This window comes from Phocoena sinus, chromosome 20 (assembly GCF_008692025.1).
Source record: "Phocoena sinus isolate mPhoSin1 chromosome 20, mPhoSin1.pri, whole genome shotgun sequence".
NCBI lineage: Eukaryota > Metazoa > Chordata > Mammalia > Artiodactyla > Phocoenidae > Phocoena > Phocoena sinus.
In genome coordinates, this window is record NC_045782.1 from 14,247,022 (window position 1) to 14,263,670 (window position 16,649).

The window sequence follows — 16,649 nt, forward strand, 5'->3', positions numbered from 1 at the left end:
CAACTTCACGCACAGGGGGGAGTTTTTCTGTTCTTAGGAAAAGACCCATCAGTCTGAGTCTTGCAGACCTGGGACTCAATTTTATTTGCATAAGTGAGATAGTCACTGCTTTGAAAATTTCTGTAGCACTTCCCGAATAAACAAAGGTGCCATTCCTGCTCTGCTAAGCTTCACCCCTGTGACATGGGGATTGAGAGTGAGGCCTCTGACAGGGAAAGGCTGCCCCCAGTTAAAGGAGGCTAAAAAGACATGACAACCAAAGGCAATGCATGGACCAGGAGGAAAAAATACAGAGCTCAAAAGGACATTAATGAGGCAATTGACAAATCTGCATATGGACTGTGGATTATAGTATTGATTATTTTGACACTCGTACTCAGGTTATGTAAGAGAATGTCTTTGTTCATAGGAAATACACATGGAAGTCTTTAGGGGTAAAAGGAGCAGGATAGGATGTCTGTAACTTTCGAATTGTTCAGGAGGAAAAAAACAAATATATACATATATAAAGAGCAAATGAATAATAATGCAAATGGGACAACATGCTAAAAATTGGGGAATCTAGGTAAACGATTATGGAAGGTCTAACTGCCTGGGTTTGAATCCTGGCTCCACTGCTTGCTAGCTAGCTCTAAACCTCTCTAGGCCTCACTTTCCCCATCTGTAAAATGGAGGTAATAGTAGCAACTACTGCATAGGTTTTTTGGGAGAAATAAATGAAAGAATCCATAAAATGAGCTTAGCACAGGGTCTGGCTCATGGCAAGAGCCAAGAGTAATAAATGTTAGCTATTTTTATTACTATTACTGTCCCACAGTTCTCCCAGTTGCTGGGATAAAGATATGAATAGGAACGATTCCCGCTAGGAGCGTACATGGCAGGAGATGTTGGCCAGAGGGAGATTTTTCCCCTCATATGGAAGAGACTTGATCCAGTGTCACATTCTATATGCATATGGTGTTACCTATTATTACGTAATGAATACGTATACCATATGGTAATATGCTTTAAGTATTTTTCTTCAACTTGCCCCTTTTACTCAACACAACGTCTTGGAAATCTTCCCATAATAATACCAATAATAATTAACATTTATTGAAGCTTACCATGTGCCAGGCATAGTTCTGGGCACTTTCCATGTATTATTTAATTCTCACAACAATCCCACAAAATAGATTCTCTTGTAATTACCTTTTTTTGTAATCACCATTTTATGGATTAAAAAAGCTGATGCTCAGAGAGGTTAAGTAACTTGCCCAAGGCCATAGTACCAAAATTTGAACTCAGCCTGTCTCCAGAGCCCGTGGCCTTAATCACTATATTTTTCCATGCAGGTGTATACAAAGATCTATTTCACTGAAAGAAAGTGACAGGGAGTTGGGGGGAGCTGCCTAGTATTTCATAAAATGGTTATACCCAAAACTCATTTAATCATTCTAACCCAACTGATAGACATTTAGGTTATTCCCAACATTTGCTATTTGAAATAGTGCTGCGATAAATATCATGGAACAAGCCTTGATAATATCACTATGTGTCTGACACCAAAGAAGGAAGAAGTTAAAAATATTTGAGAGAGAAAAATTTAAGCAACGAAATAAAGTAGTATTAAACCAAAGTTATATTAAATTATACAAGATAAATATTGATGAGGCCACAATGAAATGAGTGAATGAATGAATGAATGAATGAATGAATAGGAGAGAAGAGACAAACCTCCAGTGCAGAAGAATTCCAAATAATTAGAAATTCCACCAAATACATGTGATGTGGTATCCAGGACGGGATCCTGGAACAGATAAGGAACATTAGGAAATTAAGGAAATATGAATAAACTATGGACTTTAGTTAATAATAATAATGTATCAATATGGGTTCATTAATTGTAACAAATGTACCAGGTAAGAGGTTAATAATAAAGAAAGCTGGGTGCAGAGCATATGGAAATTCTCTGTACTATCCTCTCAATTTTTTTGTAAACCTAGAATTATTTTTAAAAGATAGTCTATTTCAAAAAAATTTTTTAAAATACAGGAGAGCAAGGGACAAAGTGTAGGTTTTGTAAGAGATGGGAGGGGAGGGGCTTCCCAGCCCAGCAGGGAATTATTTTATTTTTGACTTCTTAATTAATTTTTATTGGGGTATAGTTGCTTTACAATGCTGTGTTAGTTTCCACTGTACAGAAAAGTGAGTCAGCTATACGTATATAACCCCTCTCTTTTTGGATTTCCTTCCCATTTACATCACCACAGAGCACTGAGTAAAGTTCCCTGAGCTATACAGTAGGTTCTCATCGGTTATCTATTTTCTCTATTCCCCAGGAGGAGGGGAATTAGCTTCAGACGGCAGGAGGAAAGGAGGCGCAGGTGGGTGCAGACAGATATTTTTGTAGGCCTTCGGCAGGAAGTTGAGGGTTTCCACCTGATGGCCTCAGTTTTTCCTTTACGACACAAGAGGTGAGGGTGGGCTATCTGCTGAGAGAGGGCCTGTGGAAAAACTGTGGGTTGCAAGTGGCAAAAGTTTGGAGAGCCCCTGAGAGGAGTGCAAAGAGGAAGCTGACCAGGGGCAGAAAAGAGCAATTTCCTCTCACGTCACAGATTCGTGTTGCCCCAAAAGGCAGAACCTTGGGCCGCAGGCCTAGAGGCCTAGCTGGACCGTCTCCTTGGAGTTCCACTACTTGACCAGCAGAGGGCGCCAAGACACCAACTTTTCCACACCCGGTCCTAGCTCTCCCAATTTTCTCTCTGATTCCAAGAGTAAAAGGTTCTTTTTGAGCCAGCCACAGGACGATAAACTCTTTGAACTAGCCCAAAGGAACACCTTTGAAGAGCAAGAATTTAGCTATGTGTCTCAGAGCTAATGTCTTTTACTTGCCTCCTCCCTCCAGGAAGTGCGGGCAAAGCAGAGTACACGACCGCCATTACTGAGGACCTACTGTGTGTCGTGTGATGTTCCAAGCGTGTCTCATTTAATCCTTACAAATCACCTCTGAGGTAGTGGTTATTATTATCCCATCTACAGAGGGATACATGGAGTCTCAGAGAGGTAACGGAGGTTATCTGAAGATCCTTCCTATTGAGTGTAGCCCTACTCCTGCTTCGTTTCAGTTAACAATCAACCAATTAACAATTTTTCAACAGGTGTGTGTGTTGGAAAGCTTGCCCTGGGAGATGCTTTGTGAGAAAAGGATCCTGTGTCAATAAATCTGGCAAAGCTGCAAACTCTTTCCATTTCTGTGAACTGGGCATAAAAATGGTCACGGCAAAGAGCTGTCCTGAAGCTAAGCTAGGCCTCTGCAGTGCCTGGAGAATGTCTGCTCCCTCTCCCCCCTTCCCTGACCCACCCCAAGCAGGTGGCTCTTTCCTTTATGGGGGAATGATACAGCTAAATTGGAGGGAAATTTTCATATCGACCCCCAAGAAGTAATTGAGGATGCAACAATAGACAGAACTGAAGCTTTGGAATCAGGGCAAAGGAAGTCTCTGAGATTTCGTTTTCTCATCTGAAAAATAGGGCGACAGATACCAGAACCTGCAGGATGTCGTCAAGAATCAGTAAGCACGTGGAACCCCCAGCTCAGAGCCTGGCCCTGGGAGACCCTGGTGAGGGAGGCGCCAGGACCTGAGGACCATGAATTGTGGCAGGACGCGCACCGCCGCCCTGCAGGATTTAGGCGGGTGGACCACCTGCCTCCTCGCCTAGCCCCTGGGTCCCCCCGTCGCCGCCCCCTCCACCCCTTCCTCACAGTACCTGCTCCCGGTCTCATAGCTCGTAAATCTCCTTCACACAGAGGGCGATAAATTAGAGGGGTGTGAGAGACCCCCACACACACCTTCCTGCGCCCTCCCTCCCCCTTCTGGGGAGGACCGCGGGAGCAGGAAGCCCCTGGGACGGGGTGGGCGGGGTCACCCAGACCCGCCCACTTCGGCTTGTTAATTACAGACCCAGGGTCTGCAGGGCCTGATTTATGGCGGGGCGGGCTGAGTCCTGTGGCTGGGCAAGTCTAGGGGAGCCTGGAGGGGCGGGGGGGGACAGGGGTGGGAGGGGTGGGAGGACAGGAGACCAGAGAGGATCCCGAATTCTGAGGGCCTTGTTGAAATGACAACGGTACTAAACTAATACATTTACATATAAATAAAATTCAAGCATAATAGCAATAGCTAACATTGATTGAGAGACTGCGCGCCAAGCTGGCTAAACACTTTATTAATTCATTGATCAAATATTTATTGAGTGCCTATTCGGTGCCAGGAATCTTGCATATATTATCTAGTGAACTTCCCCAAACAGCCCTGCCAGTTAGTCATTTTGCAGATGGAGAAATCCAAGCAAGAAGCGATTAAGTGACTTGTCCAAGGTTACTAGGCTACTGAGTAGTGGGTCCAGGACTCATATCCCTGCCTATCTGTCCCTGGAGCTTAAACTTTTTTGATTAGATTATCCTGCCTCTTTGCTACCACTTGCCTCACTGTCTTCCTGCCCTGCCACCAGCTGTGTGGCCTTGGGCGAACACCTTTGCCTTGCTGACAAAATAATTCTTTTGGCAAAAGAGGCACTCTGCCCTACCTACATCACAAGGAGTTAGGAGGATCAAATTAAACTGAAGCTTATGGAAATGGCTTTAAAAAGTATCTGTAGACTAAAGCAAAAGTGAGAATAGATGTGAAGGAGACGGTGAGAAAGTCTATCCTATGTGATTGAAGAACCATAAGAAAAGAAAAAAGAACGTGCAACAGAAGAAATATTTGAAAAGACAAAGTGTGAGGAAATTTACCAATCTGAGAAGAAGTATCAAACCACAAATTCAAGAAGCCCAACAAATCCTAGAAGATATATGTATTTTTTAAACCCACACACTTAAATGTGTCATAGTGAAATATCAGGAACCAAAAACAATGAAAAGATTTCAAAACCAATCTGGAAAAGAAATTACCGTCAAAGGAGCAACAGTTACTCTGAAGCTGACATCTCATCCATAGTAATGAAAGTAAGAAGACAACATCACAGTTTCAAAGTGACTTTAAAAAGCAGAACCGACAAGACTTGTACAGGAGAAATAAAGGCAAGTCATCACCCGTGGCTTTTCACTGGAGGAAATTCTGAAGGACATAATTCAGGCAGGGGAAAAAAAAAAAGATTCCACATGGAATGTCTGAGATGCAGGAAGTAATGAAGAGCAAAGAAATTAGTAAATATATGAGCACATTTAAATGAACATTGATTGTATTAAAAAAAAGATCTGTAAAATGCTATATGAAAAGTGTATTAATTAAGATGATATTAGGGGGACTTCCCTGGTGGTGCAGTGGTTAAGAATCCACCTGCCAACGCAGGGGACATGGGTTCGATCCCTAGTCCGGGAAGATCCCACATGCCTTAGAGCACCTAAGCCCATGCGCCACAACTACTGAGCCTGTGCTCTAGAGCCCACGAGCCACAACTACTGAAGCCTGCACGCCTAGAGGCGGCACTCCGCAACTAGAGAAGCCACTGCAATGAGAAGCCCGCGCACCGCAACGAAGAGTAGCCTCCGCTCGCCACAGCTAGAGAAAGCCCACACACAGCAACGAAGACCCTATGCAGCCAAAAACAAAAAAATTTTCTAAAAAGAAGGTATTAGGGACTTCCCTGGTGGTCCAGTGGTTAAGACTTTGCCTTCCAATGCAGGGGGTGCGGGTTTGATACCTGGTCTGGGAGCTAAGATCCCACATGCCTCATGGCCAAAAAACCAAAACATAAAACAGAAGCAATATTGTAACAAATTCAATAAAGACTTTAAAAATGGTCCACATCAAAAAAAAAAAAAACCTTAAAAAATGATGATATTAAATGCTGTAGGAGATAAATCCCCAAATCTCAAGGGCTTTAACATAAAAGTTTATTTCTCACTTGTGTAATCATTCACTGTGGGTGTTCCCAGTCAGGCAGTTTTCTTGGGCAGCTCTCCTCCAGGCGATGAAGGGCCTGGCTCCTTCCACCTTTTGGCTCTATCATCTTTAGCTTGTGGCTCCCATGGCTGCCCTAGGTCTCTGATACAGGAGGAAGAGGAAGGAGTGTGGAGGCTGCATATGGGAAGTTATCATGGACAGGCCTGGCAGTGACACACATCACTTCCGCTCATATTAAGAGGAGAACTCAGTCAACTGCAGGGAAGTCTGGGAAATGGTATAACTGCTGTATTCATTATCTATTGCTATGTAACAAATTACCTCAAAACATATTGGCTTAAAACAACAATGAGCATTTATTACTTCACAGTTTCTATGGGTCAGGGTTTGAGAAGCGGCCTACCTGGGTAAGTCTCTTCCCCTTTTGTGCATGATGGAGTATGTACGTGATTCCTAGAACTCCTGCAGCCATTTTGCCACCATGAGGGAAGCCACCTTGAGAAAGAAATATACATAGAAGAGATATGAAAAGAATCACAGAAGAATAATCATATGGATGATTAAATTAAACAAAGGGGTTCTAAAATTCCCATGGAAGTGTAAAGAGCCAAGAATACTCAAGAAAATTATGAAAATGAGCAACGAGGCCAAGGGATTGCCAGATCAGACAGGCATTAAACACAGATGGCTGGAGGTGGCATCATAGAGATGGGCATTACGAATCATTGGAGACAGAATAAACTATTCACCAAACGGAGGTGGGAAAATTGGCATTTGGTTTCCAATAAAAATTAAAATAAAAATCCAATAATAATGAAAGCAATCACAACAACAATGATAATGGCTACCATCTGTTGACAACTACAAAGTTTTAGAAATGTACATTTGATTTATTTATGTCTATTTTCACACCAACCCCACGAGGTAGGTATTATCATTTATTATTCCCACTTGACAGATGAGAAAATTGCATCTCAGGAAGGCAGACCACACATGGCTCTCAGTCTCCTGGGCACTGAGTAGAAGCCCTGTTTCTCCTCCCCACAAGAGCAGGACCCTGTACCGAGAATTCCAGTTCAGGCCAGTGGTTGCCTCTCCCAGGAGACAGGAAGACAGAGCCCTCCGTCAACGCCAAGCCAGGCCCCGGGAACCAGAATTCCGCCTTCACCCCTGACTGACCCTGGGGCAGATCTATGGCTGATTAGACCCCAGCTAAAAGCACAGAAGCCTCTTTGTCATTGCTTTAATGAGGAGCCAATCACCAGGTCATTAGTGGGTGGAGGTGATGAGGAGTTTGGTACTGGGGTGGGAGGGAGGAGGGTGCTCTTGGCTTCTGGATGATTTACAGCTGCAGTGCCAGGCTGCCTGGGGAAGGGAGCAGAGCCGCAGGAGGGTGAGAAAGTTAGAGCACCTCAGAGGAGCCAGGACCTCTTATGAAAGCATAGCATGCTGTTTTATTTAATCCTTGCAACTAATCTGATGAAGCAGTATTATTGCATATCCCCATTTCACAGATAAGGAAACTGAGGCTCAGAGAGGTTAATTAAGCATTTTACCCAAGGTTATACAGTTAATAAATGATGGTCTTATTCCAGAGCCCAAACATCCCCTCTGTTGTTCACTGTTATAGGCACAGCAGAGGTGAGTGTAGGGGAAGGTCCAAGAAATATTCTAGCTTTAGACCAAGAAGGAACAAGCAGTCAGGAGATGCCTGACTGAGCGATGTTACTTTGTGGGCTGGGAGTAGGGGCAGGGGAAAGGGGTATTACATAAGCTTGGAAGAAAGTACCCCTGGGATGCTGAGTAAGTCTGCCAGAAACAGGATAAAAATAACACAATAACTAAATATTATGAAGTGCCAACTATGTGCCAGGCATTGCACCAAGGGCCTTCCAGTTGTGAGGCAGTTACCAATCCATTTTAGAGCTGAGGAAACTGAGGCTCAGAGAGGTTAAGTTACCTGCCCCAGGTCTCAAAGCTGGTAAATGGTAGGGTAGGTACAGGGATTGATTTGGGAGTAAGAGCAGCAACAGGGCAGTTAATTACTCTCTGCTCTAGATTGTCAGGAATTTGGTCATAAACAACAAAACCCAACTTGGTTCACTTAAGAGGAAGAGGAAGTTGCTGGGCAGCTCTGAGATAGCTCACAGGATCAGTAGAAAATTTAATGGGATTAAGCTCGGGAAACTCATTAGAATTATAGGAAACTGGGTGGCTGGAACCACAGCCCAGCCAGTAACCTCCTGAGGATGCCCCCACAGGACACTGGAGGCTACTGGCCCAGTACAGGCAATTTCTCCCCAAGAGCCTGTTTCTCTGGGACACCTGCTCCATATTCAAGTCAAGGAGTCAAGTACCTAGACTCCTGTCTGTCCTAGCTGCCAGGAGTCTTTCCCACCCAGAGCCCCACCATGGAGGCGTCCCTCCCCGAGACAGACAGACTATTAAAATGCTGCAAACAACAATGACAACAAAAAAACATTCACTGCAAACCCCACGCGCCCCAGGTCTCCCAGCCCCTGGGAAGAAGTGACCAGAATGCCATCAACTCTCTGTCCTTCCTGAGCCTCCTCCCACATCCAGAGTTGGACTCTGCATTTCAGAGAGTCCCCCCATCACTAGGGGCTGCCCAGAAATCTCAGGCCTCAGATTCTTGAAGGAGGATATGGAGATGGTAACACTTTCCTTTTCATCATCTGCTACCTCCAGCTGGCCACCCCCATGTGCCAGTTCTACTTTCCAAACAGGTGTGGACTCCAGCCCACCTCTCTCACAACCACCTGCATAACTCAGGGCACTCCGCTCTCACCTGGATCTTTACAGTATCTTAACTGGAGTCTGCCTTAGATCCCTTCTCCACACTGTTCGAAGGATCTCTAGCTACCATCCAAACATGACTGTGTCATTCCTTAACTTAATATCCTTTTGTGGTACCCAGTTATCTACAGGATGAAATCCAAGCTTTCGGGCATGATGCCTAGTAAACCCCCAGCTTCATCTCCCATCACCCCCTACTTTCTCATATCATGGTTTGGCCAATTTACTGTATTTTCCTCATCATACTATGATGGCTTATGGAATACTCATCCAGCAGTCAGAGAAAGAGAAAGCTAATGGGTTTTCTTTTGTATTTAAGACTCATGAAGTAAGGGGATGGAATAAATTATTTAATGGCTTCCCATCTCTTGCCAAGTAAAAGTGCAAGATATTGCAGTAGACTGTGCAACCATGTCACCAGCTGGAGCTCACCTCTTGCTCTGCCCCAGCCCCACTGGCCACCTTGCTGCCCCTGGAACTTTTAGACACGCTCCTGCCTCAGGGCCTTTGCACATGCTGTTCCTGCTGCCTGGAAGCTCTTCCTCAAGGTAGCCACAAAAATACCTTGTCTCATTCAAGTCCTTACTCAGATGTCACCTTCTCAGGTGGGCTTTCCCTGACCCCTCCCACCCCCACATTCTCCACTTTCTATCTTTTCTGATTTTATCTTTTCTGTACCATTTATCACTTTCTAATATATTCTAATAGTACTTATTTACTACATAAATTACTTATTTTCCTTATTATTTGCTCTCTGCACTTGAATGTGACTTCCGTGAGGCCAGCTTTTTGCCTGTTTAATTCACTACTCTGCACCAGTAACTAGAACAGGAAGCAGTCATCACATTTTTGTTGAATGAAGGCACGGAGCCTGAAACTGAGCCCAGAACTGCCAGATTCCACATTTCCCCCACGCCAAGTTTCTCTCTAAGTTGAACGCTGAGGATCCCGGTCTGGGAGAGAAGGGAGGCTGTGGGCCTTTCTGGAGACCAGCTCTCCGGAGATGACGGGGTTCTCAGGACGCCCTGGACTCGGTTTCTCCGGAAGGCCCGTCCCTGGATCCCGGCTTTCTCTCCAAGGTGGGAGTTCTGTCTTCCCTCGGGGGAGCGACGCCGGAACTTCCCGGGGAAGAGCAGGAATTTCTGAAATCCAAGCCCCGCCGAGAGGTAATAGGTACCTTCGCGGCCGTCAGCGGAATCTCCCGGCCCTAAATCACGAGCGCGGCCCCTCCTCCCTGCGCCCGCCTCCTGGCGGCCCGGCCGGGAGAAGTGGCGCTCCCCGCGGGGGCGGATTCCAGCAGCGCGGCGGGAGGGACGGGCCGCCGCTGCAGATGCCGCGGAAATGCCTGCCCCGCCGCCGGCCTTTGAAGTCGGCCCAACCCCGCTCGAAGCCCCCGCGAGCTGCACGCCCCGGGGGTCGCAGCCGGGGATCACACGGGTCCCCTCGGATTCCAGGGATTCGTGGGAAGGGGGCCGAGTGGGGCGGGGGCGCTTCTCTCTGGGAGCCCCGGCCATTTGTCAGGAGAGTGTGGCCTCAGAATTATTAACTTGGAGCCGAGGGTCATTTCCTGACGTGTGCGGGGAAGGGCGGAGGAGACGGCCTGGAGAAGTAGGACACACGGGAAGGAAAAGCCAGAATTGTTTTAGGGAAGGGATGGGACGGCAGGCCTGCTCCCAGCATCGGGGAACTTGCGCCCTTGGGACATTGTCTTTACTTTCACTGACCTCCTTTTCATATCGATTTGAGGGTTCATGGTCGGGGGCCAGCAGAGAAATCTGTGGTTCAACCTCGTTTTCTTTCCTTGCTGATATTCTACGACTATATTGTTACATTTGAGCCCCAGAGGTGTCTATTGCCATGAGTATTTTTTCCTCCATCCAAGTATAGGTGGGGACGTTCTCAAGTTAATGTGCAAGAAGAAGATTGCGTGTACTCAAAATTATCTTTGAATAAGACTTAAATTAACCTTAAATAAGTCATTATGTGTACAATCCTGAACAGTCATTCTTAAGCAAGGTAAAATTTAGATTGGGTTAGATTCTGGAAGAACATATATATATATATTTCTGAACATCTGAACCACTTTGCTCTTAACTCAGAAGTTTGAATTCAATAGATCTGGGGTGGGGTCTGAGAAGTTATAATGTACTTCTGCTGCCACTACAACCACATGGGTGAATACAGCTTTGGCAATTATCAAATTCCCCCCAGGTGACTGGGGGGATGGGGAATTCTATGGCATTTCTTTTTGGCTGCAAGGTTTACTTCCTTCTATTTTAACATGGAGCTATATACTTTTTTTTTTTTTTGCCACGCCGCATGGCATGTGGGATCTTAGTTCCCCGACCAGGGATTGAACCCATGACCCCTGCAGTGGAAGCGCAGAGTCCTCACCACTGGACTGCCAGGGAAGTCCCATGGAGCTTCTATATACTTAATATACGTGTTCAAGGCTGTCAACACACGTGACAGCCTATAGCACTGGGCCTGGTATTTAGTACATGTTCAATAACTGTTTACCAGATTTGAATATAGAGCTTGTTTGATCAGACCAGCGTGAAGTTTCCAGAGTTTCGTGAATATCTTTTTTTCTTTTTTTTTTTTTTGACTGAGTTGGGTCTTCGTTGCTGCAAGTGGGCTTTCTCTAGTGGCGAACAGGGGCTACTCTTCATTGCGGTGCACGGGCTTCTTATTGTGGTGGCTTCTCTTGTTGCAGAGCACAGACTCTAGGAGGGTGGGCTTTAGTAGCTGTGGCGCACGGGCTCAGTAGTTGTGGCTCGTGGGCTCTAGAGCACAGGCTCAGTAGTTGTGGCGCATGGGCTTAGTTGCTCCGTGGCATGTGGGATCTTCCCAGACCAGGGCTCGAACCCCTGTCCCCTGCATTGACAGGCAGATTCTTAACCACTGCGCCACCAGGGAAGTCCTCATGAATATCTTAGTATCAGGGATGGCACCATTTATTCAATATTCATCAAATATCTCCTTGCATCTACTATGTACCAGGCACTGTGCTAGGTACTGGGAATATAGAAGCGACCTGGATGTGGATCCAGCATGAACATAAAAGTATTGAATACGATATGTAGATAATCAACAAGGACCTACTGTATAGCACAGGGAACTATACTCAATATTTTGTAATAAGCTATAAAAGAAACTGAAAAGAATATATATATATATTCTTATATATATATATTCATACATGTACATACATATATATATCTGAATCACTGTGCTGTACACCTAACACAACACTGTAAATCAACTACACTTCAATTTTTTAAAAAAGACATATAAATACATGGGAAAAGAAGTATAATATGATCTGCTACATGCTAAGGTGGGGTAAAGCACAGAAGGGGAGGGTTCGGGGCTGGCTTCACAGAGGAAATGTTGGCCAGCAGCCGAGGCTGGTGACCCACTGCAGGCCACTGGACTCAATCCACATCTCCAGCAGGCAGAGGCCTAAGGCCTTTCCAACACATGCATGCAGGTGGCTGCAGGCTGATCCCGAGTCCCCTCAGGCTACTCCTGGCTTACAGGGCCCTGGCTTACCTGCAGTGGAGGGTCAGGTTGGCAAGTGGGCACTGGCCTGTCACTTCTGCTCTCTGATGCTCCCCCTGGGGTCCAGCAGCCGTCAGTTCAGCTGGGGACAGAGTTAGAATTAGCCAAGGAAATTCCAGGTAGCGAATCTCAGTCCCAGGAGGCAGGCAGTTGGGCTGCTTCGGACTGCTCCTAGCTTCCGGCGCAGATTCTCTATATTTTTCCTGCTTGTCTGTCTTCATTTGGAGGACCCTCCTTCCCCCCACCCCACCCCACCCCACCCCGTCCCCAGTCTTCTGTACAGCAGCCAAGCTCTTTTTATTTTCAACCGCAGTTGAAACTATTTGACTATCTCGATGACTGTTGTTTCAAAGGGCAGATGCAAGGCCTCTGTTACCTACAGGTGGTCGGTGGAGGCTGTCCGCGTTGGGGGTGGAGAAGTGCTCACTGAGCCCAGAACGCAGGCCCAGCACAGAGGGGTTAGGTCTTCAAATAGGAGCCACGCTACCTGATTTGAAATCCTGGCTCAGCCCTCTGACTTGGGGCAGATTACCTAACTCTCTCAGTCTCAAGTTTCCAGTCTGTAAAATGGGTATTATAAAAATAGAGCCTTCCCTGTAGGATTGCTGTGAGGCTCAGGCTCAGGGTAGAATCCTGCTTGAGGCCTGCATTTCTGTATGATTGTGTGTCTGTGGTTTCTAGGGACAGCGGGAAACAGCTTGAGAGGTGAAAACATCCAGCTGTAGCTGCTTTCATTCACTTTTAAATTTCACAGACATTGCACATTTGGGGAATAGAGCCCTAGAAATACAATGTCCTTAGGGTGCTTATAGTATAGTAGGCAAGGCAGAAAATAAAACAAAAGAACAGCCCTATTCTTTTTCTCCATAGAGCAATTCATAGTTTGAAGTAATGGGGTTGTTAGTCTGCTGTTTGGTGAGATGGATGTGAACTCCATATCCATCCCAGCTGATCACACAGTCTTGGCATTTTGGAGGCATTTGGATTGTGGCTGGGAATGATATTGACCTTGGTGCTCCATACAACTTACTTGTGGATACCTGAAATTCCATTGTGGGGGGAGTCTTTCTCTAGGACTAAGCATTATTCTTTTTCTGAAACCCTGTGTAAAATTAAAAATCCCTGGGGTGGGGGGTGGTGAGTGGGTTCACTGAGTTCATAACATGGCAGTGCTGTGTCTTTTTTTAATTTTGTTTTTAACATCTTTATTGGAGTGTAACTGCTTTACAATGGTGTGTTAGTTTCTGCTTTATAACAAAGTGAATCAGTTATACATATACATATGTCCCCATATCTCTTCCCTCTTGCGTCTCCCTTCCTCCCACCCTCCCTATTCCACCCCTCTAGGTGGTCACAAAGCACGGAGCTGATCTCCCTGTGCTATGCGGCTGCTTCCCACTAGCTATCTATTTTACGTTTGGTAGTGTATATATGTCCATGCCACTCTCTCACTTCGTCCCAGCTTACCCTTCCACCTCCCCACAGTGCTGTGTCTTGAGCTGCTCAAGGACTCTGGACTCCAAAAGATGCCCTGATGGGTACCACAAGGGGAGCCAGGGGGCCACCAGACAATCGCCATCATCCTCTGAGTCAGCACTCAGCCCAGCTCTGCCTGTGGAAGAGGGAGCTAAAGAGAGATAGGAGGTGAGTTAAGGCCCAAGCAAAATCCAGACTCAGAATCACAGCCAGCCTCACTCTGGGAGCTGAGAAAGCCAGAAGTTCCCGGTCCATCTTATCTGCAGGGCCCTCTTCTGTAGCTGATCTGCCCCTCCCTTATCGGTCCCGCTGGAACAGTCATGCTTTCCTCTGTGACAGCCCCGTGGTTGCCCACACGACTTGACAAAACTTTCAAGGTTCTTTAAACACACTCAACTACAAAACTGGGGCCCTTCTGTGCACCTATCAGCTTTCCTGCCCGGAGGCCAAATGTGGCACTCTTTTTGGGGTCGGGAGGAAGAAGGTGGAACCCAGCCACCGCAGAGAGGCCCTGGAGTGAAGCAGGGCAACCTCTCCCCGCGGCTGGAGCACTGCCCTGGGCGTGGCCCGGCTGCCCATCTGATCCCTTCCTACAAGAATCTGCATGCGTCCTCCCTTCCTTGCTTCCTTCCTCTGGGTTCCTCCCTCACCAACCTACCTGGAGGCAGGTAATAAAGCAGGAGGAGGGAGATGGATGGATGGGGAGGGCGGAGAGCCACGTGGTGCCATAAAGCCCAGCCAGAGAGGGCCTGTCCCGGGAGTGTCCAGACTGCAGGAGTCAACGCTCAGAAGGTGGACTGTCAGGCTTGTGAGCCGGAGCCGGAGCCGGAGCCGGGGCGCCAAGGCCCGGGAGAAGGCCATGCACCGAGGCGCGCCGGGACCAGGCCTCAGGGGCCTGAAGGGGGACGAAGGCTCTGCCCAGGACTTGGGGAGCTCTTGCCTGGAGGCCGGGAGGGATTTTGGGGTGCTGAGAGAGAACAGCAGTCCCCGCGACCTGGGCGAGGCAGAGGAGGTGGTGGGCAGCAGAAAGCGCAGCCGGCCGGTGCGGTCGAAAGCGCGGCGCATGGCAGCCAACGTGCGAGAGCGCAAGCGCATCCTGGACTACAACGAGGCCTTCAACGCGCTGCGCCGCGCGCTGCGGCACGACCTGGCCGGCAAGAGGCTCTCCAAGATCGCCACGCTGCGCAGGGCTATCCACCGCATCTCGGCGCTCTCCCTCGTGCTGCGCGCCAGCCCCGCGCCCCGCTGGCCCTGCGGGCACCTGGAGTGCTACGGCCAGGCCGCGCGCGCTGGGGACGCGGCGGACGCGGGCTGCAGCCCGCCGCAGCCTGCGCCGCCGCCCGCCGGGCCCTTCGCGCCGCGCTGCGCCTCGTGCTTCCTTCACACGCCCCTGGGACAGGCCAGGGCGGTGGCCGAGGCGCGGGGCGTGGCCCAGGCCTCCGCGGGAAGCTGGCGCCGAAGTCTCGGGGCTCCCTCTGCCTGGCCGCGGGGCCACCTGCGAGCGGGCCTCGGGCTGGGCTACCAGCACTTCTGACCCGACACCGAGAGCACCCGCGGGCCTGGAGGAAGGCCGGCCTGGGAGGAGCCAATGACCTGATGACTACAGAAGGGAAGATTATAAAATCATCCTGGGCACAGCTGAATGGGCTGAGGCCAGAGGGTGAAAGGAGGCGCTTATGCCGGTGGGAAGGAACTCTGGAGCCTGGGGCTGCACCCCTTAACCCCCCCCAATCCCAGCCAGGGTTGGCAGCTCCAAAAGGAGCAGGGTCCTGCTGGGTTCTTACCTTTGGACTCGATGAACTCTTCTTGGAAAGTGACTTTTGCATCCCTGTGCCTCTAAGTCCTGCTGTTTGTTAGGAGAATGGGGACTTTTGGACAGGGGGGTGATGGTATGTGGGAGCGTGGGTGGCAGCTGGTGTGGTCTGACGGCACAGTGGTCCCCTCCCCCTGCCTGTGCTGATGCCCCAAGTCTGTGATCTGGGAGAGGCCATCAGGAGCAGCTAAATAAAAAGGAGAAGCTATGGTCTCTGTCTGCTACCAGGACTCTTTTGGGCCCAGTAGCCCAGGGTGGCAAGAAGGCCTGAGGGGCTTGAGGCCTGGAGGCTCACACTGGAATGTTGGGCCCTGGCCTGAGTGAGGCCCACAGGTAGGTACTTGAAGACATTGGTTCCTGGTGAGACCCCAGGTGTGACGGAGCATTGTGAGGGGCACTGTGGGAGAAGACATTATCTGGAGACAGGAGGCGGGACTGGGAGGCTAAGGATGTGGTCAGCCTCCTCTCTGGCCCCCCCGTCAGAGCTGCTGTCTGCAGTGAGCCACAGAGATGGTGGCAATGAGGGCGGAGTCTGGGCCAGTCTCAGGGAAGGAAGCTGAGGCCAGGGCCAAGGATTGGGGGGTAAGTCCTGCCTGTACCCCAAGCTATGGGCGGATGGAGCTCCCAGGGAAGAGTGGGCCAGTGCAGCCAGGGCCTCTGTGATGAGGGGCAGACTTGGAATCCAGGAAGGTGGGCCTCGGGCCAAGGCTGCTGAGGAAGTGGGCGGGACAGCCAGCCTCCCAGAGAAGTCTGGAGAGCAGCTCTGCATCTAAGGTGAGCACTCCGGGCTCGTGTCCGGTCTCACTTGGGCTGACCCGGCTGGTGTTGCAGGTGCTGCTTGCTGGAGTGAGGACCCAGGTGTGCCAGGGGATGCCTGAGGGCTTTCTGGTCTCCTTGGAGCGCTGGGCTCTTGCCAGCTTGGGGTGGGGGGAGTTATACAGCTCAGAGTGGGGGACCCCACAGAAGCTGGAGAGATGCCTATAGTCACCCAGGGAGGAGTGAAGTGTCCCCAGAACAGCTGAGATGAGGCTCACTGTCCTGATTACAGGTGTCTTTGCTTTCTGCAAGTGAGACACTGGCTGGCACACTTG

At 48.8% G+C, this 16,649-nt stretch overlaps 2 protein-coding genes across 2 annotated transcripts in view; one reads left to right on the forward strand and one right to left on the reverse strand.

The window, feature by feature from the left end:
• LOC116745508 overlaps positions 1–11,374 on the reverse strand; it is a 46,447-nt gene extending 35,073 nt beyond the window's left edge. The window contains exons 1-3 of the mRNA XM_032616268.1: positions 9,883–11,374; positions 6,292–6,383; positions 1,717–1,789 (exon numbers count right to left, since the gene is read on the reverse strand). Coding sequence (XP_032472159.1) covers positions 1,717–1,789; positions 6,292–6,383; positions 9,883–10,219 — 502 coding nt within the window. The 5' untranslated portion in view covers positions 10,220–11,374. The remainder of the gene's footprint in view (positions 1–1,716; positions 1,790–6,291; positions 6,384–9,882) is intronic.
• Positions 11,375–13,893: 2,519 nt separating this feature from the next.
• On the forward strand, positions 13,894–15,771 carry BHLHA9 (basic helix-loop-helix family member a9). The gene has a single exon (XM_032617893.1). It carries the CDS (start codon positions 14,350–14,352, stop codon positions 15,277–15,279), a length of 930 nt encoding a protein of 309 aa, XP_032473784.1. The 5' UTR covers positions 13,894–14,349; the 3' UTR covers positions 15,280–15,771.
• Positions 15,772–16,649: the final 878 nt, after the last annotated feature.